General features: G+C 45.0%; 1 protein-coding gene across 3 annotated transcripts in view; it reads left to right on the top strand.

The window, feature by feature from the left end:
* The window catches only part of KIAA1217, a 288,781-nt gene that overhangs the window by 189,605 nt on the left and 73,872 nt on the right, over positions 1-25,304 (top strand). For all 3 annotated transcript variants that reach the window (XM_080810111.1, XM_080810112.1, XM_080810113.1), the window contains exons 4-5: positions 3,723-3,921; positions 7,948-8,041. In XM_080810111.1, the coding sequence (XP_080666237.1) occupies positions 3,723-3,921; positions 7,948-8,041 (293 nt within the window). The remainder of the gene's footprint in view (positions 1-3,722; positions 3,922-7,947; positions 8,042-25,304) is intronic.

Below are 25,304 nucleotides of genomic sequence, written 5' to 3' on the forward strand. Positions count from 1 at the left end.
AGAGTGGTTTTGGCCTTTAGCTATGGTATCACGGATCGTGTGGGACAGTCACCGCCTCTCCCGTTTGGGGTGAAAAATTGCAAGATCTGTGATCAGAGAGACTTGAAAGGATTTGTGGGGATTCTATGGAAGGTGTAACAGCATGGGTATTTTGAAAAAGTAGTTCCCTGAAGAAGCTGAGTATCAAAATTTCCTCTGCTTATGCTCAGTGCAAAAGGACTACTCCAGTCAAGGAAACAGCCACTTGAGAAAATACTTCTAATGTGTATTCAGATTGGGAACAGGTCACTAGGTGTTCCATGCAGCAAAAACTCTTGTAGCTTGGATAGACCCCCAAGTGAGCACTCCTTTTGACTGACTGGTAAATCATTCATTCTTTCATTCATTCAACAAACATTTATTGAGAACCTGCTATGTAACGGGTAGTATCTACGGGTACTAAGGGTACTGAGGTGAACGACAACAGCAAAAACATTAAAAAAAAAAAAATCCCTGACCTCGTGAAGCTTACAGTCTAGAGGAAGGAAGTGATGATAAATGATAGTAAGAGTTAAAATATGAATTGTAGTTATATGGGAAAAGTGCTGAGGAATAGAAATGAAACGAGAGTGCGGGGTATGAAGTATTTGGAAGAATGGGTGCTGAAATTTTGACAGGTGGTGAGGGAAGGCCTCACTGAGAAGCAGACTTTCATAAATACCTGAAGGAAGATCTGGATGGTTATAGATCTAGATCAAAAATACTGCCCTCTGGATTTTCGAAGCTATTTCTCCGTTGTCTTCTGGTTTCTGGGTTGCTGGTGAGAAAACTCATGCCTTTCTGACTGTTGCTCCTTTGTTTTGTGACTTTTCTCTCCAACATTCTGGGACCTTGTAGGACTTTCTGTTCTCCCCCCGGCCATCTGGAATGTCTCAGTGACCACCCTGATTATGTCGTGTGTTTCAGAACCTTTTTCAGTCTCCGATCTCGGACTCTTCAGTGTGGGGGGAAATTTTTTTATAATGCTTTCTGTAAGTCTTCTGTTTTTCCTGATCTCTTTCACCCAGATTCCCGTTAGTAATACTTGGGATGCTCTGAAATAATTTTCTGTTTTTCTTACTATTTTTCACTCTCTCCTGTCCTTTAATCTTTTCGCTCCACTTTCTAAGATTTCATCAATTTTTCCTCCCTGAATTTTTTTTAAATTAAGTAAACTCTACACCCAACCCCAAGATCAAGAGTCACATGTTCTACCGACGGAGCCAGCCAGGCATCCGTCTTCCTTCCTGAATTTTTAATTCCTGCTCTCATGATTCCGAGAGTTTGCTCTTGCTCTCCAAATGTTCCCCTTTTCTTGGACTCTCTCCTCATTTCTGAGTTTCTGTTTTCTGTTTATTTTGGTGTCTCGTGTTAGTGGCTTGTATGAAACGTCTGTTAATTCTGGGTAGCCTGCAAATGTGTGAGTGAGACGTGGTCATACTGACTGGAAGCTTTCATGTATGGGTTGGGCCAGTTCATAGTGAGGATCAAACAGAACTTGAGCATCACCCTCAAAAATCTATTGATCTTTTCTCACAGGCCAGTCAGCTTTCCTAGAGGGGTTCCTCCAGTTTCTTGACTGAAGGTCACCCCTTTGCAAACATTCTGTGAGAAGGCACCTCACCCACCCTCCCTGTGCCTGGTGAGCCAGAATCCAGTCTGTTTGGTTCTACCTCTTCGGTCTTCTGTGGATGTGGGGAGTCAGTTGGCTGAGTGGGATAGAAAGCAAGCTTCGCAGAGGTTTGCAGCACCATTAGAAAGAAAAGAAAATTCAGTCAGACCTACTGCTTTCCACTCAGTCTGCCTTCCTCCCCTCAGAGGGATCTAGTGCCTTGCTTCTGGAGCTTCCCTAGCCCTGCATGTTTTATCTGGAGTTCTCCCCTTGAAGACTCAGGTGTCGGCCTTTTCTTGTCTGGTACTGTTTCCTCTCTGATTCCCTTAATTCTTTGATCTATGCTTTTTTATTTTTTTTTAAAGATTTTATTTATTTATTTCACAGAGAGAGAGATCACAAATAGGTAGAGAGGCAGGCAGAGAGAGAGGAGGAAGCAGGTTCCCCGCCGAGCAGAGAGCCCGATGCGGGGCTCGATCCCAGGACCCTGGGACCATGACCCGAGCCGAAGGCAGAGGCTTTAACCCACTGAGCCACCCAGGTGCCCCGATGTATGCTTTTTTAATCTTCATTGTCACTTGAATGGAATTTCAGGAGGAGATAGAGACAAATTTATGACATAAATTGCCTTACTGTAACCGGAAGTCATAGCCTGTTCTTTTTTTTTTTTTTTTTAATATTTTATTTGACAGAGAGAGATCACAAGTAGGCAGAGAGGCAGGCAGAGAGAGAGAGAGGAGGAAGCAGGCTCTCCGCTGAGCAGAAAGCCCGATGCGGGACTCGATCCCAGGACCCTGAGATCATGACCTGAGCCGAAGGCAGAGGCTTAACCCACTGAGCCACCCAGGTGCCCCCATAGCCTGTTCTTTTTTTGAGTCTCCTGCCAAAGCTTACTCTAGTGATAGTAGTCTGTCCTCGGTAGATTCTCACAAGAAGTGGATTCAGATTAAATGTCAGGATCTTTGATACGCTGTTTCAGTTACGCATTTTTGAATAACAATTCACTATGTAAACATGGTGAATTAAATCAACAGTTACTTGCTTTATTCTGTAATTTGGGCGGGGCTTGGAAGAGGGCCTCCCATTTAGGTTCCATGTGTTGGCAGCTGGGTCAGGTCACCTGGAGCTGGGGGTTCTCCTCCCAAGGTGGGTCACCCCCACGACTGGCCAGTGGTGTATATAGAATGGATGCTTAGTGGGGGCCTTCAGTCAGGGCTTTTGTTGTTCTTCATGTGGCCTCCCCCACGTGGCTCAGTTGGACTCACAGAAGCTTGGTTCTTTGAGGGAGCATCCACGATCACACATCAAGAGGACAAGGTCTAGTGTGCAAGCACTTACCAAGCCTCCATTTTGCATCTTACTTGCTAATGTCTCATTGGTCAAAACAAGTCACATGGCCATGCCCAGCGTCAACGTGGGAAGGGACTACACTCCCCAGGAGGATGGGTACTGGGAGGTATGGTTCATCGGAAGCCATATACCCCCAGGAACTCTAAAATTCTACAATCTTATGCTTCTGTTTTTCTTTATGTAACTGACTTGTTCATTTTCTTTCTGAAACACTGGGGTGCCAGATTCTTTTCCTGTAGATAGTTGCAGTTTGTATAAACATTCAATAAATATGTAGTAGAGTCACAGAAACATTGTAGCTTTTCTGCTTAAAATGAATGGACTAGAAAGACTTAAGCTATATTATAGCCTATCCGTCGCTATAATGATTGTGTTGTTAGTTAATGAAAAACACAGTCAAAATCACCAGACGGGGTCAAATTCTTAAATATACCTTTTAAGGGAATAAAGTATTGTCTTTTGCTTTAGGCTACCAGAGGTTAGCTTCATGTCCTTTTGGTTTTAAAATAGTTGGAAATTAGCCTCTTTAACACCTGCCTGGATTCCGGAGAATAAAAGTGAGTTTTCATGGGATAACCAGAAGTGCATTCCTTGGGAATTCCAAACAAACATCTCTTGTTACACGTTTTCCAAGTTTGTCCTGCCCATTGCTGCCTGGGGTAAGACAGAAAAGGGTAAGCTTTTGCTGCGCATAGCGTGAGTCTTGATCTGGGGCTGATAACTGTGTTCATTTTGCGCGCAGGGGTTCTCTATCTCCAGTACGGAGATGAAACCAAGCAGCTCAGGATGCCGAATGAAATCACAAGTGCAGACACAATCCGTGCTCTCTTCGTAAGTGCCTTTCCACAGCAGCTCACCATGAAAATGCTAGAATCGCCCAGTGTCGCCATTTACATCAAAGATGAAAGCAGAAATGTCTATTATGAACTAAATGATGTAAGGTAGGTAGTTACATCTTGTGTGTGGCGGGTGGAGGGGGGGTGCGGGAGGATGTGTCCCACCATACTCCATTTAGCTTTGCTACAGTGTATCCTGGTCCTGATCGGGTAGGCTTATCTCACCCGGGTGTGAATTCACCATCTGTTTTCCTATAATCCATTTACAAGGTTTACTTGGTTTACAAAGATGAGGACAGACTTCTCCCACATAGATCTTTGCCTATGACCTCTGAGAAGAATATAAGAAGGAACCAATCCACTGTTTAAGAGCTGGGGGAGCTGAGGCCCAGAAGGTGGTGGGGAGACTTGATCAACCTCATTGGGACATGCTTGTGACTGGAACTATCCCAGCTCCTTCTCAAGTGCTTTTTCCTCACAGAGACTGTGAACATGTTGGGTAGTGATTCCACTGGGCCATCATTTACACCAACAGGTTAGAGTAGAAGCAGAGACCACTGTGCTCTTGTCCATAAACAAGAGCCTGAGGAGCATTCTCTGGTCTCCATGATTTTCTTCAATAGCTGGCCTTACCAAAAAATCTCACTTTCCAGGTGGGCTTTCTCTGGGGCCCCTAGGAGAATGTACCCTCAAATGAGGCTAAGAGGACTCATACTACATACTACAGCAGAGGGCCCAGAAGTAAAAGCATCTGTGTCTAGAGCAGGAGGGACCCATCCGATCACTCCCAGCCAAACAGCCTGACAAACCAGACTTGAATTCACACAAATAAGGAGTTGCCTAGTATAGCTCCTAGACATTTTAGAACTCAAAAAATTATTGAGTGACTAATTGAGCCCTTTCGTTTTATGGGACCAGAAGCTCAGATGCATAAAAGTTAAGGGACTTACTCAAGATCACACAGCCAGCCCCTTCATTTCCAGGTGCAGCTGCAGACCTGACTGTCCACATCCCTTGTGAAGAGGTTTTTTTAGTTCCCTCAGAATATTCCCTGCCCAACTGATCTAGTCCACAACTTGGATTTTTGGGTTCCTTCCCCGTGGGGAGAGCAGGATGCCCTGTTTCTTCATTATGGCATTAATAGAAACCACTTTTTTAAAAAAGATTTTATTTATTTATTTGACAGACAGATCACAAGTAGGCAGAGAGGCAGGCAGAGAGAGAGAGGAGGAAGCAGGCTCCCCGCTGAGCAGAGAGCCCGATGTGGGGCTCGATCCCAGGACCCTGAGATCATGACCTGAGCCGAAGGCAGAGGCTTTAACCCACTGAGCCACCCAGGCGCCCCCCGAAACCACTTTTTAACAGTGTGCCTCTAGTGCATAACACATGTGAATTGATAAATACCTAACAATGATCACAAATGACATTTAGGCATGTGCCAAGGTGTATGAGTAATTTAGGGCTTTGGCATAGGCCCTAAGGTATAGCGGCTACATCTGTTGTACCACCTTGCTACCTTGAAAAAGCATGTTTAAATATTCATGGGATCGGAAATTCATGTCTGTTTTTTGAAATAAATTATTAATCAGCCTGTCACTTAAAAAAATTTGAATTTACAGAGCATAAACTTAAGCATAGAGTCATCATGTTGTATCTAAAGAGTATGTTTGTGGTCATACAGTCCCAGATAGTGTTTTCACACGGGCATGTTGTTTTACAGCGCTTTTCTTGACTTTCCACGTTTTTTAGTTAGAGGACTGGCGAGAAGTGGTAATAATGAATCTGTATGAAACTACATGGAGCCATTTTTGGTTTTGGAGCTCAAGCCTGATGAGGTTATTAGGAACAATTGGACCCCACTGTCTTGCAGCCCATGCAGACATTTTTATTTATTTATTTTTTCACACAAGCGTTTTTAAATTTGCAAAAAGTCATGATTTTCTAGAGCCTTTCCCAAACCTCAAAGCGTTACTGCTAGGGCTACCTTTATTCATTCTTCCGGAGTGTTGCAAGGAAGTTTCAGAGAGAGAATTGGGAGGGAGGGCAAAGGGGAAATGTCCCCTTCAACTTTCAAACTGAGATGACCCTCCTTGATGCAAAGCCTGTTGATAAAACAGATGAAAATAGTGCTTGAGAGAAGACAAGATCCTTTCTTTCAACAATAATAGTTTTCAGTTAATAGGTTAACATTTGTGAAAGTCATTTTTTAAAACCTAATTTAAAATGTTTAGTGGGAAAGTCATTGATTTATAAGATTGTCTGTAATTTTCCTTTTCAGTATTTTGATTTACTGATAAAAACGGATCTAAAAATATTTAAGTGGTTAAGGTGTTTTTATTTGATAGTGGATATAATGTTCATGGTAGGTGATCCTGTGTATGTCTTTTTCCAAAGAATTCTTCTCTCTCTTTGCTTATATGCATAAAATGCCTCAATTGTATTTTGATTGGTAGAATAAATTCTCCCCAACAACATTATATAGATTCTCTCTCTCCCCTGCAAAAATGTACCATGTAGACTGTCACTGAAGACAATGGCTTTAATCTTCTCAGCCCAGGACAAATTTCCTTTCATATCCAGTGTTTTTGAAATGAGTGTGTATTGGTTAAACATTTAACTATTTCATTACTGGGTTGGGTTCTTCATATTTTCCTTAGGGAAATGCTATGGAGCATTCAGGTTGAAATTCCGTGTTGTAAATGTTGCCATGGTGAATGCAATCTGGGCCTTTACTGTTGGTTCATCTCGGATGAGCATGTTTCTAAATTAATCATAAACCAACCTCATGTATTTTAAATACCTTTAGAATCCCACTAAGTTTTTTTCACGGCTCCAGGAAGGTTTTCAGTTTCTTCATATTGTCACTCGGGACTCCCCACCCCACCCCCAAAGCCACAGCGGGGATTCACTGAAGGAAACCCCCACGTCCTCATCTTCTGTGAGCTCTTGCCTTCTTAGTAGCCTCGCCCCTTTGAGATAACAAGGTTCTGCATGCTCCCCCTTACGCCGCCTCGTAACGAGCTCCTTGAAGTCTGGAGCAGCCCTGCAAGCTTGGGCTAGTCATTGCTTCAAAGCAATTACTGACAGATATTTAAAGGAGGGAAGCAAGACCAGTCCAAGAATCCTCCACTCCATTTAAAACAAAACATAACCCAGTAATCCCAGAGATTGCGATCAGCCCCCAGAACGTGCGGCTGCTGCACCTGGAGGAAAGGAATGCATCTCTCTGCACACGCGTCCCTAAGCTCAGCTCGCCGGGCTCGGGAGGACGCAGTGTAGACGGGGCTAAAAGCGCCTTGGGTGGCCCTTCTGCTGGCGAAAGCTGAATGTGGAGGGAGAAGGACTTCGTAGACATTCTTATGCTCTTAAATAATTTTAAGGTAGGCTCTGAGCAGGATGTGGGACTTCTGTCCTTGGCTGAGGCGTGACTGACTTCCGGGCTCTAAGTGCTGGGCTCGGGAGGAGAAAGAGACAAGCAGAAGACTCGATCTGCGGCTCTTCCTTCTAAAGACTCTGCCCGTCCTCTCAGTCCTCTTGTACGTAGACGAGTTATTTTTAATAGCCACTGTGGACGATAAAAAAGGCATTGTAAAGATACTGGTTTTGATCTTGGTGGCACTTTTTTTTTTTCTCCTGGACTGCAAATAACATTTTCTGTTCCTTGCGGAAAGTGTTTGAAGGAAAAACCATTTTCCTTTGTGTGCATTCGTGAGATAAGCAGAAAACCAGGCGTTTGGGCAAAGTAAACGATTAAATATTTAAATATTAACCAAATCTCTTTGAACGTAGTGTGAGTATTGGAGCTTTATTGTCCCTGAAAGTGTTAGCTTTTCTTGCTCCGATCTTGAAAGTAAGTCCACGCTAACTGATACTTGTGGGTGGAGAACCGAAGGGAGAGACGAATACTTTCCTGGGGAACAAAAACGGGAAAGAAAAGCTGGAGTCCCTTTTCTCCTTTTCCTTCTTGATTTTTGCCTATTGTAGGGTGAAGGAACTTTTTGTCCGGTTGACTGTAGACAGCCGTTGGATTGTCTGTTTGTGTCTTCTGCCCGATTCTGCAGGGCTGGCAAAAGAAATGGCCAAAGTGAGGCTCCTTTCATCTGCCGTAGTCATTGATGTTTTTGATTCCAGGAACATTCAGGACAGATCGCTCCTCAAAGTGTACAACAAGGATCCCGCACATGCATTCAACCACATACCGAAAACTGTGAATGGAGACATGAGGGTAAGTGTTCCCGTTCTATTTTTAATTTTATTCGATAGGTCAGGCCATCCCTTTCTCTGGTATGGTCTCCTGATGAAGCCACACCCCACTACCGGGTTTCAAGGTTTCTTACCTCTTATCTTGTCTGATGATTCATGATTTGTGCCTTGGTAAAGAATTCGATTTCGCGGACATGTGGGGCAGAGGGACCGAAATAGGGCCTGGCACATCCTCATTTATCTTTGAGCATGGACTTGAATTGTGTCCTCACTCCAAGGGGATCCTAAAAGTCTTTGCCTAAAAGCATCTTTGGTCCATACACATTAACTTGCTCAGAGGATTGCTTGTTATTTTTTTTTTCTAATTAAAACTAACTTACAAACAACAACACCAGCAAACCCATGTCCAGTTCCATGTAGAATCTCTTTAATAGTCTTATATCAGCTATTCCAAGCAAGCCCTAGTATTCTAATTAAATTATTCACCTCTGATTCATGACTATTTGCTGCTGTACTGTATTAAATATCATCAAACCTTCTCTGAATCCCATCGAAGGCATAGTCCAAAAGTCTGCATGATGTGGGAGCTGGAACTCTCTAGATTTAGATCATCTCCGAAGATTATCCAGATATTGAAAGCACCCAGGGATGTTTTGAAGAGAAGAGAACAGGGAAACAGAAAAGACGGATTTTAAAATCATATTAAGGCAGGTTTGCTAAAAAAGGGACTGAGTTTCTAACAATAGTGCTATGTTCCCCTCCAGCTGTACCTCCTCCCCACCACACACACAAATTTAGAAGATGCTGCACCATTTTATACCATCCTTTCTGAGGACTAGCACCCCGCTGGGTGCTGGAGTTTAACTAGGAAGAAAGTAAATGAATATGTCTTCTTGCCAAAGAATCCCAAGTCTTGCCTATCCTAGCATTGTGGTTGCAATCCCGAGGTGAGCTTGTCTCTGCTTCCTGGATAGAATGTATCAGTTTGCTGTTGCTGCTGTAACAAGTTAATACACGTTTCCTGGCTTAAAATGACACAGATTTACTTTCATACGGTTCTGGTGGTCAGAAGTCCCACATGGTCCTCAGTGGGCTGTCAGCTCAAGGGGTCAGGGGCGAGACATCAGCTTTCCTTTCTGGAAGCTCTAGAGAGAATGTTCTGGAGATCATGCTTGTTCCTCAGCTTGCGGCCCCCTCTTTCCATCTTCAGACTCAGCCAAATAGCATCTCTCGGGTCCAGCCTCCGTTACCACATCTCTGACCTTCCCTCTTCCACATTTAAGGACATTTGTGATTACACTGGGCCCACCCTGTGCCCCAGAATAATCTCTTTATCTTAAGGTCAGCTGATTAGCACCCTTAATCCCCCTTTATTGTGTAGTCAGAGGTTCTGTGGATTAGGAAGCAGACATCTTTGGGGGACCATTGTTCTGTGAACCCCACATGGTGTGTGAATTTAGGACCAAGAGGCCAGGAGGTCCGATAGAAAGTGCTGGAAGAATTTCTAGGGAATTCTGGGCTGAAATATGAGTGATGATATTGTGGGATCAGAGCCACATTTTGGAAGGAAAAGGCCCCTTATGTCTTCAACTGCTGATTCATGTGTGTGTGTGTGTGTGTGTGAGAAATGATGTGCAATTTGAAGCGAGGTCTGTGTTGCTACTTCAAAAAATCTAGGATTTTGAGGCTTATTTTTAGCTAGTTATACTTTAAATGTAAACCAGCACCACGTGAAGACTGAGTCATGCTGATCGTGACACACGGACTGAGTGTTACAGGACCCTTGCTTTTTGTTATTTCGTTATTCCTTCTCAGTGACATTCTTGAGAGTCTTTGTTGCCCCTGGATATCTTTAATTTTTTTGATATGTCTAGCCTTCCAACCGGAGTTTCATGGGGCTCAGAGATCTGTTTCTGCTACGTAGAGCCCACACAGGGGCCCCAGAATCGCCCCTGAAAATCTTGTTTATGGCTGGGGAGGACACCTGTTTTAACTCTCAAGCAGATGTGGCCCCTACATAAGGACCAGCAGTGAGCACGTAGAGACTCAAATATCAACCATATGGGCGAAACCTATTAGAATTCAGAATGTTTGCTGTGGGTTTCAAGTTGTTCTGCTTTTACTTGTAGACCAGACCCTAGTGATCATTCTGTGTTACCCACAGCCTTCCTCGGGCAGCATTTTCTCGTGTGAGGAAATCGACTGTTGTCCCCAGATGACAAGACAACAAATGTTCACCATCCAACCCCCACACATGCTTGTAGGTTTCCGACAAGACGACTTAGACACGAGAACTAGAACCTGGTTTTAAAAATCAACGAGGTGTGATCATGCCTGCTGTTTGTAACTTGGCCCCTGGTCACAGATTCCAGAAGCTCCAGACGTGGAATTCCTTCTGCCTCACCTTTTGGCTGTGGAGGTTGGAATTCTCTGTCCATGAATATAGCTGCTTTGCCATTAAAGGAAAGGAGGCTTGGCTGAGCCCGGCCTGGAACCCAGCTGCATCCCCCCATCACTTATGGAGAAGAGCAGAGAGGGGAAACAGAGCAAGGATCAATGGCTGTAGACTAAACCAAGCCGCATGGTGGGTTTAGGGCGCTCACTCCTTCCGTATGGTTGCAATGTGCGCGTGGCCGTGAAGGAATTTGATGATAACTGCTCGCATGAGTCAGGGACGCTGCCCCGCGCCTGATGTCATTCGCCTTCCACCGCCAGCCTCCAGACGCAGCCTGGGACAGCCCGCCCCGCGGCCCACTCGTTCCCCGCAAACACGCCGAGCAGGGAAGACGTTGGTTGTTGGATCGAGCAGAGGTGTAAAAACCGCAACAGCAGAACTGCGGTGGCCTCCGAGACCGTCCTTAACAGTCCATTTAAGATCTTAGCCTGTGAAACCAAAGACCGCGGGAGACTCGAAATCCACACGGGTCAGTTCGCCAGAGCAGTTTAATGGGGACGAGGACGACGGCGGTGGTGTCACCCAGGAAGCCTGCTAGACTGAAGTATTAACTTTGAGCTTGGGGGCCCCAGAGCCTGTACGGAATATGTGCCTGGTGGGGAGAGCCTGCGTCTAGCTTCTCATTTAGCGTCTAGCTGAGCACTGGGGAGGCTCCTGTGTGGGCGGAGACTTGTGGTTCTCTGCTGGAACGGAGCACACCCGGTTCCTGGTTCTTGGCACATGGGTGCAAATCACCCCGATCCAATTTAATCACGTGGCTTGTGTTTCCTTACAAAATTAGATAGTAGTTTTTGAAATTTAGTTCCCAAGGGACTGAGCTCACCAGATGGAAGAGGCCTTCTCGCAAAATTATGTATGCGCTCACAGGGCCTCGTCACTCACAAATGCACAACGCAGAGAGGAGCCATTCCGTCTGGGGACTCTCAGAGGGCACCAGGAACTTCCGGTTCACCAAACCCAGTGGCTTTTTCGCAGCTGGGGGCTTCTCCACCCTCCAAAGCAGTTTGAGATGACTTCCTGCAATTTTCTGCTCCTGTCATTCAGTTCTTTCCCTCTTGTATGTCTTTTGTTTTTACTTACATGGGACAGCTCCCAGATTTGCCTTTAGAACAGCCTCCCCAGACCTGGCCCGCCATCTGAAATACATCCTAATACCAAAATCCGCCGCTGCCGCCCATACCTCTCTTATTTCAGCTCTGCCTCTGACACCCAGGAATGGTCTCCTTAGAAACCTTGGATTCTATTTACGCCGCCATTTCTAAATTCCTTGCTTACGTTCAAACACATCTCAGCCTGCTTCATTCATTAACTCCTCTTCCTCCTGCCCCCCCGTGGTCTTCAGTGTGCTCAGGCGGACTTCACCAGCGTGTGTGTGTGTGCGCGTATGAATTTGCTTTTTTTCAAAATTTTTTTTTTAATCTGCATCCTCTCACTTGGGGTTTTTATCTTCCTGCTGACTTAACCATTACATCGATGTGGGTGACCCTTAAAATTATAACCCAGCTCTGCCATCTCTCTCAACTTCAAGAGCCCGGTGTTTAACTTCCAAGTGGCCATCTCCATGTGGATATTCTTCCAATGTTTCCATCATATCCCATTGAAGAAAAAAAATCCTAATCCCTTTTTTTTTTTTTGCCCCCTCTGAAATCCTTTTCCTTCTTTTCTGTTCAGGCAAGGTAGAGTGACAATGATGGGCGGGGGAGTGTGTGTGTGCGTCTGGACAGGTTGGGAAGAAGAGATTTGAAAAGTTGAGTTATCGGTGGTTGTTTGATTGCCTAACTCCTGTCTCTACTGTTTCTCAACACTTCCCCAGCCTCCCGAGCGAGTCCAGGCCATCCAGGAAGGCCTCTTACGGATGCCCCTGCTGCCATGGCCTGCGCTGTGATCGCTCTTCTCACAAAAGCTAACTTTTTTGGGCATTTATTAAGCACTCTGATGAGTGATCTCATTTAACCCCCCCAAGACAACATTTTGAGGCAGTATTGGTTGGTATATGCCCTCCTCTTGACAGCTCAGAAAACAGTTGCTTAGGTATGTTAAGAAATTTGCCCAAGGCCACACAGCTAGAGAGCGGCCGAGCTGAGATTTGAACCCAGGCACGTAGGCTCTGGATCCCTGGCTCTTAGCAACACTAGTGATCAGTCATGCAATAGCCTTTATCCAGGTTCCCAGCTCTCCGTACCCCAGTCCAACAGTTGCTTCCCAAGCCATCCCCCTAAGCCCACTGTCCCACCGCACAAAGAATAGCAGCTCGTGGACAGTATCATGCACGAACCAACACCCAAGCGGAGTTACCTCACAGTTCTGACTGCGGGTATCTGAAATTCCCTCTCCCTCCCCACAGATCTGCCTTTCAAAATCACTTCCATCTAACATCCAACAGGACAATTGCCTGATTCCTTCCGTAAACCGCTGGTCTGAAGGGAAAAAAAAAAAAAAAGGTGGGCGGACCCTGTATGTTTCCCAGGTCACGTCTATACCATAACAACCAAATGCCTCGTGGGCGCCATGTTAGGATCCTGACTGGAACAACCAGCTGTCAAAGACATCGGTGAAAGTCTGTGGGAAATTTAAACTTGTTTTGGGAATCAGGTGATGTTGGGGCACCTGGGTGGCTCAGTCAGTTAAGCGTCCGACTCTTGGTTTCGGCACAGGTCGTGATCTTGTGGTCGTGGGATCGAGCCCCGTGTTGGGCTTTGTGCTCAGTGTGGCGTCTGCCTCAGATTCTTTCTCCCTCTCTCTCTGCCCTTCTCCACCCATTCTCTCTCTCTCTCTCTCTCTCAAGTACATAAATAAAACCTTTAAAGAAACAAGGAATCAGGTGATGTTAAGGGATAACTGGTCATTCCATTGGGTATAGTAACGGCTTGGTGGTTATGTTTTGTAACATGAATCATGCTAAGTATTTACAGACTAAATGGCGTGATGAATGGGATTCGCTTAAAAATAGCCCAGCAGAGTAAACCAAAAAAGCCGATATAGGTGAAACAAAATCAGTAAACTGCTGAAAAATGCCACAGGTGGATGACGGGAGTTCTCAGATCATTTTCTCTTCTGTTTCCAAATGGCTGAACATCTCCGTATTGAGATGTTAAAACATAAAAACTGAAAGACCACCTACTTGACGAAGATGCCCATAAGGCTTTGGCAGAATTCATCTTTCCTGTCCATCCAGGGGCACGTGGCATGTTGTCCTAGTGTCATAAAACATTTAGATGCCTCTGCATCTCGTCCGCAAGACTGTAAATTCTCCAAAGGCGCAGACCATCTTGTGTCCATCTTTGTACCCCTCCAGAAGCCGGCCGCGATGTCTTACCCACGGTGAGCGTAAACCTAGCACGCACGGACCACTCTCACCGTAGTGCCTCGATTCCTGTATTACGCATTTTCTGTCATTAACGAGAACCCACTGTAAAAATACCTCTGTTCTCATCACCACAGAGAGCTGTGCTTCTCCTGGTTTATTTTTGTCATGTGGACACTTTGAATCTTGAAAGTGATCATTTTCCCTCTTTGTGTTGCTACTCTAAAGCTTAGAATTAAATGTGTGGCCCGCCCACAACAAGCGCACAGGCATTCACCGCATGTGTTTTGTGTGTTGGCCACGTTCCTGGACTCCCTTTTTGATTTTCCCACTTTCGACTTCTTGTCAGATGCTCCACTGTGACTTTTGGGAGGGAGGGGGGCAAAATGGTAATAATTTCCGTGAATTCTGTTCATTTCTCTGTGGAACCAGGCAGGGTGCAAGTCGTATTCATTCTAGACCATTGTTTTTCTGGATGTAAGATAACAGCCTTTTTGTATCTTCACAGCAGGCAATGTGTTAACGACTTTACATACTGATTAGCCAATAACTCTGCCAAGGAGGTAACTGACTCCATTTTTATCGATGACGCAGCTGAGGCCCGTGAGTCTTTCCGAGGCCCACCCAGCTGGTAAATGTCAGGCACTGGATTTGAACCCAGTTCTCTCTGACTCTCTGTATTCAGCTGTAGCCTCCCTTCCTTGGCATTTCTGTTAAAGCTTTTCAAGTTTTGATATGATGCTCCTGATGAGATTTCGGAACCCATTAAATAGTCTTCCTTTTTCTTTTCTTTCTTTTCTTAAATTTCTTTCACTTCTTCACCCCGTTAGGTGTCTGCTTCATGGCATTTTTTTAATGTTTGACTTTGCTCCGTTTTATTCTATTTTCGACCTGGCTAAAAAGATACCCTTCACCCCCATTCCCCCCAAAAATGAAAGAAGAACAAGCATATGTCATTCAGTATGTATGTCCGAAATGGGCATGCCTTAAGAGCTCTTTTTTCCATGGGGCAGTGTTCTAGTTGAGAGGAAGACTTTGGGATTTGGAGAGAGATGAAGTAGTCCTATAGAAATGGAAGAGAAGAGGGGCGCCTGGGTGGTCCAGTCGGTTAAGCACCTGTTTTAGGCTCAGGTCATGATCCCGGGGTCTGGGGATCGAGTCCCACATACGGCTCCCTGCTCAGCGGTGTTTCTCCCACTCACTCTGCCCCTCCACCTGCCTGTGCTCTCTCTCTCTCTCCCTCTCTCTAATAAAAAAGAAACGAAAGGAAGAGAATCTCATACAAATGGAAGCTTCCAGAAATACTGCTAATGAATCCTCTTTCAGTCATTCAGGGCTCTCCTCCGTGACCCACCACCGGCAACCGTGGTATTGACTGACAGGCCCTGTGCCGAGCACCGCGCTTCCTTTCATTCTCATTTGATTTCCAGAACGAGCGCCTGTGAGGGGAATTCTTGTTCTCCCCTATTTCGTAGGTGGAAGCTGAAGATCAGAGAGGTTAGGGAACTTGCTCGAAGCCACATAGCTGTTCTGTGGTAGAACTGGATTGGTTGCGCGGGCAGGCCGACTCCAAGATCTGGCCGCCTTGATCGCTCTGGTGGTCACGACTATCCTCCCCCACTCCGCTGCCTTCATCATCGGTGTCCATGTGCCACCCATGTGTGAAGACCTAACTCAAAGGCTTCATCAAGACTTCCCTACCTCCTCACTTTTCCAAGCCTCTCTGAACCTCCCCAGGACCTCACCGGTCTGCCTCCCTCCCTTGGCCTACCGACGTTTTCCTGCCTGCCAGGGACACGCCTGCGGTTCCTTTAAATCCTTACTTTCTGCAGGGGTGAAGTTCCCATTCTGTTCATCTTCCTGCTCCCTGTGTTTCCCTGGGGTAAGTTCTCATTAATTGTCTGGTTGAAAAAGGGGTTCACTTGAGCACTTCCCCTATCGCAAACTTTCAATGGATCCCCTCTTTGCAGAGATCAGTACAATTATTTTTAAATATTAATGTGAACATTTGGAGTCTGCAGCACATTCCTGAGCTTATCTCAGTGGTAGTTCCCGACCAAACTAAGAAATAAGAATACCCGTCTGTCCCAAAAAATCCCCCTCCTATCAGTATAATTTTACAGCAGTTGGTAACCCTCAAGTTTAAGATGAGAGTAACGGATGGGCCGGATTGAAACAAGTAATTGTCAGAAAAGCATACCTAGGGGCGCCTGGGTGACTCAGTGGGTTAAGCCTCTGCCTTTGGCTCAGGTTGTGATCTCAGGGTCCTGGGATCGAGCCTCACATCGGGCTCTCTGCTAAGCAGGGAGCCTGTTTCCCCCCTCTTGTGATCTCTGTCTGTCAAATAAATAAATAAAATCTTAAAAAAAAAAAAAAGAAAAGCTTACCTATCTGCTTTTTAAAACTTTCTTCTCAGGAGTTAAATTCACGTGTGGTACAAAGTTTAAGCTAACTCTGGGTACCAAATTGAAGAAGACAGATCTTGTTTTGCTGTATGTATAACTCAGTAGGACAAATCTTAACCTGTAGGTTGCATTTAGTCAGTGTTTCCTGTTGGATACTCCAAGTACTCCAGATTCAACAAAGTAGGACTGCGAATTCTAGACCAGTTAACCTAGCTCCAAGGTTCACTGGTTCACTCACCCAACCATCATGTCCCCTCCCCTCCTCTGATTCTGGCTCTTGTGCAAGTTTCTGGAGATACAGTGGTGAGCGAGTGTGGTCACTGCCCTCACCAGTCTTCAAACCCAGCAGAAGGTCCGAATTCAGTAATCCACAAGTCCGAACATGAAACCAGTCGTGATACAGACATCTGGATGTTTCCACATCAGATCCAGGCTCTGTGAAATCCTTGCCTCCGTTCTATTACTTGCTTGAGTTAAAACAATGGAATTCACTTGAGTGATGTATCTAATTATGCCCTCTTTATATCATGCTTTTCTGACAGGCAAAAAGATGTTTACGTTACCACTGGTAAGGAATTACTCTTCTTGAAATGATTAGCGGGGCAAACGCATTGGAATACAGTGGCTCTCCAGAACACGGGAGATATTTTCTTCCTCCCTGACTGCTTCTAGTTAGACTTTATTTTATTTTCCAAGAAGCAAAAAAGGGTAATATATGCACATCTGATAGGCAGCTTCTAAGTGATACAAATCTCATCTTTCCTGCCTTGTGGCCGCTTGCCTTTCCTTACACTTTTTTTTTTTTTTTGTCATTGAGAGGTTATGACAACATGAGCCATATTGTATTTATAAACATCACGTGTTTCCTTGATATGGCTTGCAGTTTCTGCCAGACGGAACACATGGAAGAAACATTTCTCGTTAGCTCAGCATTGGTTTTAGTTATGCTGATTTCCGGGACAGGAAAAATGCCTTCCTACTCGGATTTAACTTTCATAGAGTAGAAACAAAACCTCTGAATGTCCGTGAAATGGTTTTAACAAGGGTGGATACTGCTCCTTTAAACCACATATTTTGACTAAAAGCTTCCTTCTGTAAAAAAAAAAAAAAAAAAAAATCCAAGCCTTGCATTTAGTCACCATAAAGACAGGCAGAGCTGGAAATCTTCGAGAGATGGGTAGTTTGAAGGTCTCTGCAAGTCTAGAAAGTTTCTTCTAGGAGAAAAAGGGTCACGGAAGATGTAAGGTAAGAACTGTACCTTTATAACAAAATACGATTTTCAGACTGTTTTTGTCATGCTGTGGGACATTTGCCTTCAGATCTTCTGTATTTCAGTTCAGTTAGGAATTAAAATACCAGTCTTTTAATTTTCACTTCGTAACGCACTGCTTAGGAGGAAACTTCTTTGTGATTGGTGATAGTCTGTTTCTTAAAAGCCATTTAAATTACGTTCGGCTGTCTTCCGTCTGTAAATCCTGCGATCTAGTTTCTGTGTAACCTTATAATTTGAAAAGGATTTAAGGTGTCTACATTATCTGCTAGTACAGATCTCAGTGATGTATGTGTTTTGTGACCATTTTCAGTGTTTTCATGAAGATGTTGACTTGCATTTAGTTTCTGAGACAAATGTAGAAAATTTGAAGATGTGCTAACAGTGGGAGGGGGACCTGAGTGTGTGTCCTTCAACATCTTAAGGAAAATTATTTTCTTAAGGAAAATTATTTGTTGTTTTTTTTTTCCTGGTGAAAAACACTTCAAATTTTAAATTACAAATAGCTTCTGTGTTTTAGTTTTGACTTTTTTGAAAAAAAAGGTCTTTGTAAGCTTTAAGAGTTGCATTTAAAACTTCTACAGTTTTATATAACAGATACAATCCTATTTTGTCAGGCTTAATGACTGCTTGAAAAAAGGCTTGGCAGAAATTATATGTACTTGAGATGACTTTTATCTTATTGTTGCAATGGTAAAGTCACAATATTTTGGATTTTTTAAAAAGGAACTCAGTAAAGCAGTGTCCTTTTAAATCAAGTCTTTTTCCCTTTAAACGTTCATGTGCTCATGGATCTGCTTATCCATATCTCTGTGGGTATCTTTATCCCAATTTGGAGATGAGTTTATGTGTTTGAAAAAGTTGCTACCTAATGTGGTCTCAATAATAAATATTATTTCAGGGCGCCTGGGTGGCTACGTGGGTTAAAGCCTCTGCCTTCAGCTCAGGCAATGATTCTGGGGTCCTGGGATGGAGCGCCACATAGGGCTCTCTGCTCCGCAGGGAGCCTGCTTCCTCCTCTCTCTCTGCCTGCCTCTCTGCCTACTTGTGATCTCTGCCTGTCAAATAAATAAATAAAATCTTCTTAAAAATAATATATATTATTTCATGTAGTCATCAGAATAACTCGACTTCATAGGTACAATTAGACCCATTTTTTGATTGGAAAACTGAGGCCAAGAAATTAAATAACAAGACCACACTCTAGCAGGCAGCAAAGCCAGAGTTCGAATCCAGGCTGACTCTCTTACTAGTAGCCAAGAGCTCCAAGTCTGGAGTCAGATACAGACGACTTAGTTTGAAAGTAGTAATTACACATCAGCAATGCTTTTTTGACCTAAGAGAAATTATTCTGTACACTTTTGAATGGTTTTTTGTTTTGTTTTGTTTTGTTCTGTTTGGGTTTTTTTTGTTGTTGTTGTTGGTGGTGGCTGTTTGGTTGGTTGGTTGGGTTGGATAGCATCCAAAACTAGTATCAGACTGGTTGTCTTTTCCGAGACTTGGTGACAACTTCCTCAGTGAAATGAAAACAGTAAACAGTAGATAGTGTGGGGAGAGTTTTAGGCAAACTACCCTTTCCTCCTTGCTCCTTCCTTCTTTCCTTCATGTGCTGTGTCACTTGAAAACTGTTTTCATGGCCCTGGAGCGGGGAACGTATTCGTGAGCTTGATCTGAAAGTGAGAAAACGTGTTTGAATGGAGAACTGCCTGCAAGTCAGGCTGCCGCCTGTGCGGCTTTCGGCAGAGTGGTTGGGGGAGGACGGGGAGGACGGGGAGAACGGGGAATAACGTTGAAGGTGGAGGGTTCCCGAGTCAGCACAGCCAGCGGAGCTCCCTCAGCACCAGGGACTGGGGCTCTCCTCCCCTGCCTCCTGGACACCAAGGCATCCACTGGGCCACAGAAATACCCGGTGATTTGTGGTGCAAAGTGATTACTGCCAAGGATGTCAACAGGCGATGTAAGGGCTCATCGCAGCCCTGCACTTGGGCTTCCGGACCAACACAGCTAGCGTCCAGCCCCATTTCTGCCCAAAATCCAGGGCTGGCGAACCAGCCAGCTCAACTGAAGGTCCGTTGGAACAGGACCGTCCTTTAGTGGGTAGTGGGATTCCTCCCAAAGACTTTTGTGCTGGTGCTGGAGAGTATGGGAGAGGCTTCCCCCACATTCCCCGCCCTTTGATATCCAAACCACATCCCTTCTCTTGTCTCATATAAATAGAGATGTTGGCGGAAATTGCCTTTGACTGGGAGCATATGTCCTGGTATTTTCAGGTTGTAACCCTTGCCCCTACATGCTGTTTCCTTCCTGGGGTTTTGCCTTTCTGTCTTCTCTGTGGGTCCCCATCGGGGTAACCCCGACTCTAGGAAATTGTCTCTGATCCTGTTCACTCAGACTCCCCCACTCCACGATCTTGCCCTAAAAAGGCTTCCAGACAACTGTTCTTCTCTTGACACTTTTTCTAAAATTTCTCAGGTGAGTATCTGTTACTTTATCTAAAATTTTGGGAGGGGGGGTAGCACACATTAGTTTTTTACAGGGAAGACAAATATTTTTAAGGTACGTAGCAACTGGTGGTAAGATGTTTCCTCTCTGCCCTGCTTCTCTCCCCATCAGTTTAGCGATTACTTTGCTGGCGCGTAATTGGCAGGAGCGAGGCTCTGTCTGCTGCTGGACATTTGTGACAGAGGACATAGCTGGTAGTTGGTGCAACCTCAAGAAATAAGCCTGACTTATTAGAATTGTGGGGTTCCAGAGGTGGAAAGAGGGTCCTTATGCATCATCTTTTATCATCTTTCACCTGTCCGTGAGCCTAGCATGGTTGGAATGACTGGGGGTGACAAGGTCACAAAATAAGGAAGGGACAAAGATAGGGCTGGAGCCCAAGCCACCTGTCCCTGAGGCCAGATCTCTGTCCATCTCCATTGCTTCCCTGCTTTTCATTCTGGCCCCTCTGGGTCCCACCTCATTGATTTGGGAAAACGTTGTCTGTCTGACTTCTCGTCGCCAGCCACCACTGTAGATGCATAGAGCTCGGCCTCACCTCGTTTCCGCGGCGGTGCGTGTCTGCAGTGGGAACAGAGCTCATTAATTGGAAATGCATGGGTCTGGACCAAAAATAAATGGATTTTGAACTAACCAGATTTAGATGATCCAATATTTTTATTGAAGGAGACTAAGCCATCAAGTCAACTGACAAACAGCAGCTGCTTCAAATTACGAGATGCTTTGAATAAAACAATACATACAGGCTTAAAAAGCTTGTGTCGGATTATAGCATTATTTTTAAAAGTCAGCCTCTTTGCTAAGGAAAATGGCTCCTGCCATGACCCTGTTTGAAACGTTAACGTTTTACTGCTCAGACCACTTCCCATGCTGGTTTTCGCTCGGAACCTGCGGTTTTCGGTGGTACGTAGAAAAACAGGTTTTTTAAATTTTAATAATTAATTATATAATGTCTTCATGAGCATTAGAGAAGTAAGTGGCACAAAGAACTTGAGAGTTAATGAATACTCTTGCTTCATCACAGTAAGTAAAGAAAATAAAGAAAAGTATTAAATGGGTAGTAGCAGTGCGAGGAAATGGCCAAAGTGGGGGATAATAGTATCTTGTTATTGAGTGAAGTGTAAAAACCCAGGCTTTAAGACAAAAGACCAGCCAGGGGCTTATGAAGACTGAGCAAAATGTCACTAACGATTGTGTCATTGAGAAAAATGAGCCATTTCGATGTCAGAATCAAAACTAATTCTTGTTTAAGGGTTCTCGAGAACTCCAGCACCTTCTTTTTGGTCACAAAAGAAGAGTTGTTCATTGAAACATTTCTGTGCAGATTTATTTATCTGAGGCCTATCCCCACAAAAGGTATGAGGACCCAGTGTGTGTTTGTAGCTGGAGGGTGCCTTCTCATGGTTGGGGCAGCACTCCCTCCATTTTCCTGAAATACAGAAAATATGTTTCCCTCAGTTGGTTGATTGACACGTGCACCTGATTTCTTTCTTTACATTTTTTTCCTTTTCCTGTGAAATCCAAGTTCATGCCCTTCCTTGTTCTGATTTAACTCTGTGAACCTGTACGTTTCACTTGCCCTTGATATCACAGGAGGGGCTGCCAAACAAAAACCCAAACAGCAATAAGACGTCGTAACGATGTCGGTGATGAGTTAATTCGGGATGAGCAGGGACCTGCTTGACCTTCGGTGCGTGTTTTTCATAAGGCACGGCCTCCGAAGCGATGGGTGTCATGGTCAAGGTCTGATCGCTTCGTCTAGGATGAGAGCGTCAAGGACCGCTCCTCGCACTGACTTACCAAGAAGGCAGGTGACGGATAGAACATTCCGTCCATGGCGGACTCCTTGCAGGAGGGACCGAGGGAACATTCTGGATGCATATCTACACAGTGGATACCATCTTTGCTCGCCTTTAAAAGCAAATCTAAAAATATATTTCCTAGCAGCTGTGTAACGGCAAAACAAAAAACTCTGCTCCAGCAGCGCAAATTACTTACCAGATATCTCCAGGGTTCCGATCTTAATGCTTCAGAAATTTCCTTTAGATTTTATTGTATATATTTAGACCAAGGAGCCTATTAGCTTGCGATCTGGGAGAACCTCTGCGTTCTCATGAAAATGAGAAATGCGCCACTGTTGGCAACCTAAGGCTATAATTATGTTAATCTGACCATTTTAAGGCTGAAATATGTTGTTTTAAAATGTTTCTGTATTTTTATTATTCGTAACAATGATCTGAAGAAATTTCATGAAATGCTAATAAGTTTCTATTCAGTATCACTCTGTGACTAGACCATGAGAATGAGTCAAATGTGGCATTCTGATATTTTTTAATTTTGACGGAAAATTTTTATCCGGAGATAATGTGTTTCTATATATAGTGCATCGTAATAATATAAGAACCACCCAGACCTTTTTTTGCATTTTAGATGTAGATACAGTGAACATATGTGTAAGGCCATCTCGACATAAAAGTTCAGTAACAGCATTTCTACATTTACATTAAGTCACACTTTACAAAAATAAATAGATAGATAATAAATAAATAAATCGCCACACTTTGCTATATTAAAAAAAAAAAAAAAAAAAGAGGGAGAGCGAGAAAGAAAAGCCAGAAACAATTTTTTGAGCACTACCGCAAGGTAGGTGTTTTTCTATCAAGGAACTATCCTAAAGCACACAGATTTTGCTCTTTTTAATATAAATGTGGGGCAGGACTAGAGTGGACAGTGTGATTGAAATTCTGAGAGCATCCAGAAACTTGTGTTCAGCCTTACCCTCACCCACCAAAGCTTCTGTTCTGGCGCTAGGCATGTTTCATCCCTGGAGAGAGGCACTCCCAGGTGGTAAGATGGGAACGGGTGGAGAAGGACCGGACGCAGAGATGCGGGTCATCGCCCATCCCGTAATTTTTAGAAATACTTGACATTTGAGTACACTTGTCATATCAAGTCCATATGAAGTGGACTGGAAATCTTTTGTCTAGCCTGATCTGGCTTCAGAATCGCCAATTCATTCAGGAATGGGAATGAGGAAAAGCACTTTCTTGCATGGGAGCCCACAGCGTACATCTGAACCTCTTTCTCAAGGCTATGTCTTTGGAATATAATACAGCATGGCTTTCCTGCTTTCAGAATCCATTCTTTCTTCCTGTGAGCTCTTAGCATCTCAAAAGGAGAGGGTGTCATTCTCATCACATTCCTATGAATATATTAAAGTGAGTATTATCCATTGTATTCATTTTGCTCTCATTTGAGTGAGCCCATGAACGCTTGTGGGCGATTTACCTAAGAACCCATGCTGGTCACAATTCTCTGCATGCGAAGTCAGGCAAGAATAATTCAGCTCTCTTGGTGTTCACAGAACTGGGAGAGTGGGCATCACGGAACGGGGAGGGTGGGCACAGAAGGTATTCCTGAAGCTGCAAAGTGGCAGAACCGGAGGCTCAGAAAAGTCCAGAGAGAGCCGCGGTCACGGCGGTGAGACCACAAACAAGGAACTCCTCAGAGGAGAAACCGTCTTTTCATTCCTAATCCAGCGCTCGTCCCTCCACAACACCCCCCCCCCAACCTTCCTTGGCCACCATGGTGGGGAGGAGTGCTGATGGAAGAGGAGGGTTCCACCTTTACAAAATTCTGGGGGGAGGCAGCCGGTGTGTCGAGTGCAGTCCGTTGAAGACGTTGAGGGTGAAGGTCATCAGAACGAAGCCAGCGTCTTGGGGTGCGGGCACGTGTTAGAAGAAACTCCCTCTGTCTCTTTATCCACCCATGTCTCCATCCTCTCTGGAAGAAACTGGGTCCCCATGTCGCTTTTCGAAGAAGGAAGACAAGTAAGAGAAAGGGAATACAAAGAAGAAGACTGCGGCTGGCCTGGCCCGTGGGGGGAGATGGTCCCTTTTGGAGTCCACCTGGAGCCTCTTTCTCCTTGATATGAATTCGAAGCTCTGGCTGCCGAGTCATGAGCTTTGAGAGGCTCCGCAGGTGACATAGCATCTTCTTCACCAGCTTTACTTCTTATGCGGCAGAGGATTCTTTCCTTCCCGTGTTTTGGGCAGGGGGACAACTAGACTGTGCCTGCCCCCTGGCCGGAGGTGGACACTTGGTCACCTGGACGGTGATTTCTTGGACGCGGGGTCACCGAGCTGGTAGCCATGCGTTTGTTTCTTGGGAGCTACCCAGATTCAGGAATGCAGGGCTGCTCTCGAGGGGAGGAGTGCTCTAAGTCCCGCCGTCCTGGGGACACGGGGTCGGGGGGGAAGCAGATCTCATGTCCGAGGAGCAGGCTGCTGGCCGTGTTGGAACCGAGTGGGGAAGCCGTGACTGGCTAACCTCCCCCAGCTGTCGGGCAGGGCAAGGCCGGGCAGGGCGGGGGCGGAGAGGCCTGCCAAGCCCAGCCTCGGGGTATGCACGACTCCCAAACTGCTTGTCTGGGAAGCTGTCATTTCTCCAAATAAGGAGAAGTGGTGGTTTTGCTGACCATCTCAGATTTCCGGGCCCTGTCCACTGGCTTGCTGGCTGGCTGACTGCGTATTTGAACTGAAAACACAAAGGTATTCCTTTGAAATGGAGAGCTCTTGGGGGGCTCACGGCTGTCCTGGCATCATCCTGTGGACGATGGTGGTTCCCCACTTTGGTAGATCACCTTCAGCAGGGTCTGGTCTAGGTTACTGTTCTCTTGTGTCTCTGTAACCTTCAATACAGATGACTCTGTTCCGGTATTTCTGAGCCTGATTTGAGATGGGAAGAACACCGATCTTTGTGATCCTTGACCGACTGCCTTCCTTTGAAGAGCTTTCAAAGATAAGCCTCCACACTTGATTTCTTACCGCTACAGCATAAGATTTTTCTGGCACTTCACAGATCCTGGTCCAATTATTTGCCTTCGGGTAGGACCCTTGACCTCACTGGGCCCCAGTTCCTCATCTGTAAAATGGGGATTATAATGTTTATCCGATGGGAATCTGCCGGGAATTCAATGAGGTGATGTCAGACAGCATTTAGTGAATAGGAAGTCTCCGAACATAATAGTTCCCTTGTTCACTTTCCATCTTCTCTGGGCAGATTTAGATGAAAATAGTTATAGAGAAATTCTAGGTAGTTATCATCACCACTCAAAGTTTAACAAGGTCAGCTTTCGGAATTAGGGTTTAACCAAACCCCTCTGCTCCCCAGAGCGGTGGTTCTTGAAGAAGCTCTAGGACCCACAGCTCAGCAGCACCTGAGGGCCTGTTGGAAATCCAGCTTCTCAGACCTGCTCTGTCAGACACTCCATACGTGGGTCCCATTCATTCGTGTCTGAGCAAGTGCTCTGGGTGATTCTCATGCATGTTGACTTTGGAGAACCCTTTG

This window comes from Martes martes (assembly GCF_963455335.1).
Source record: "Martes martes genome assembly, chromosome: 8".
Taxonomy (NCBI): domain Eukaryota; kingdom Metazoa; phylum Chordata; class Mammalia; order Carnivora; family Mustelidae; genus Martes; species Martes martes.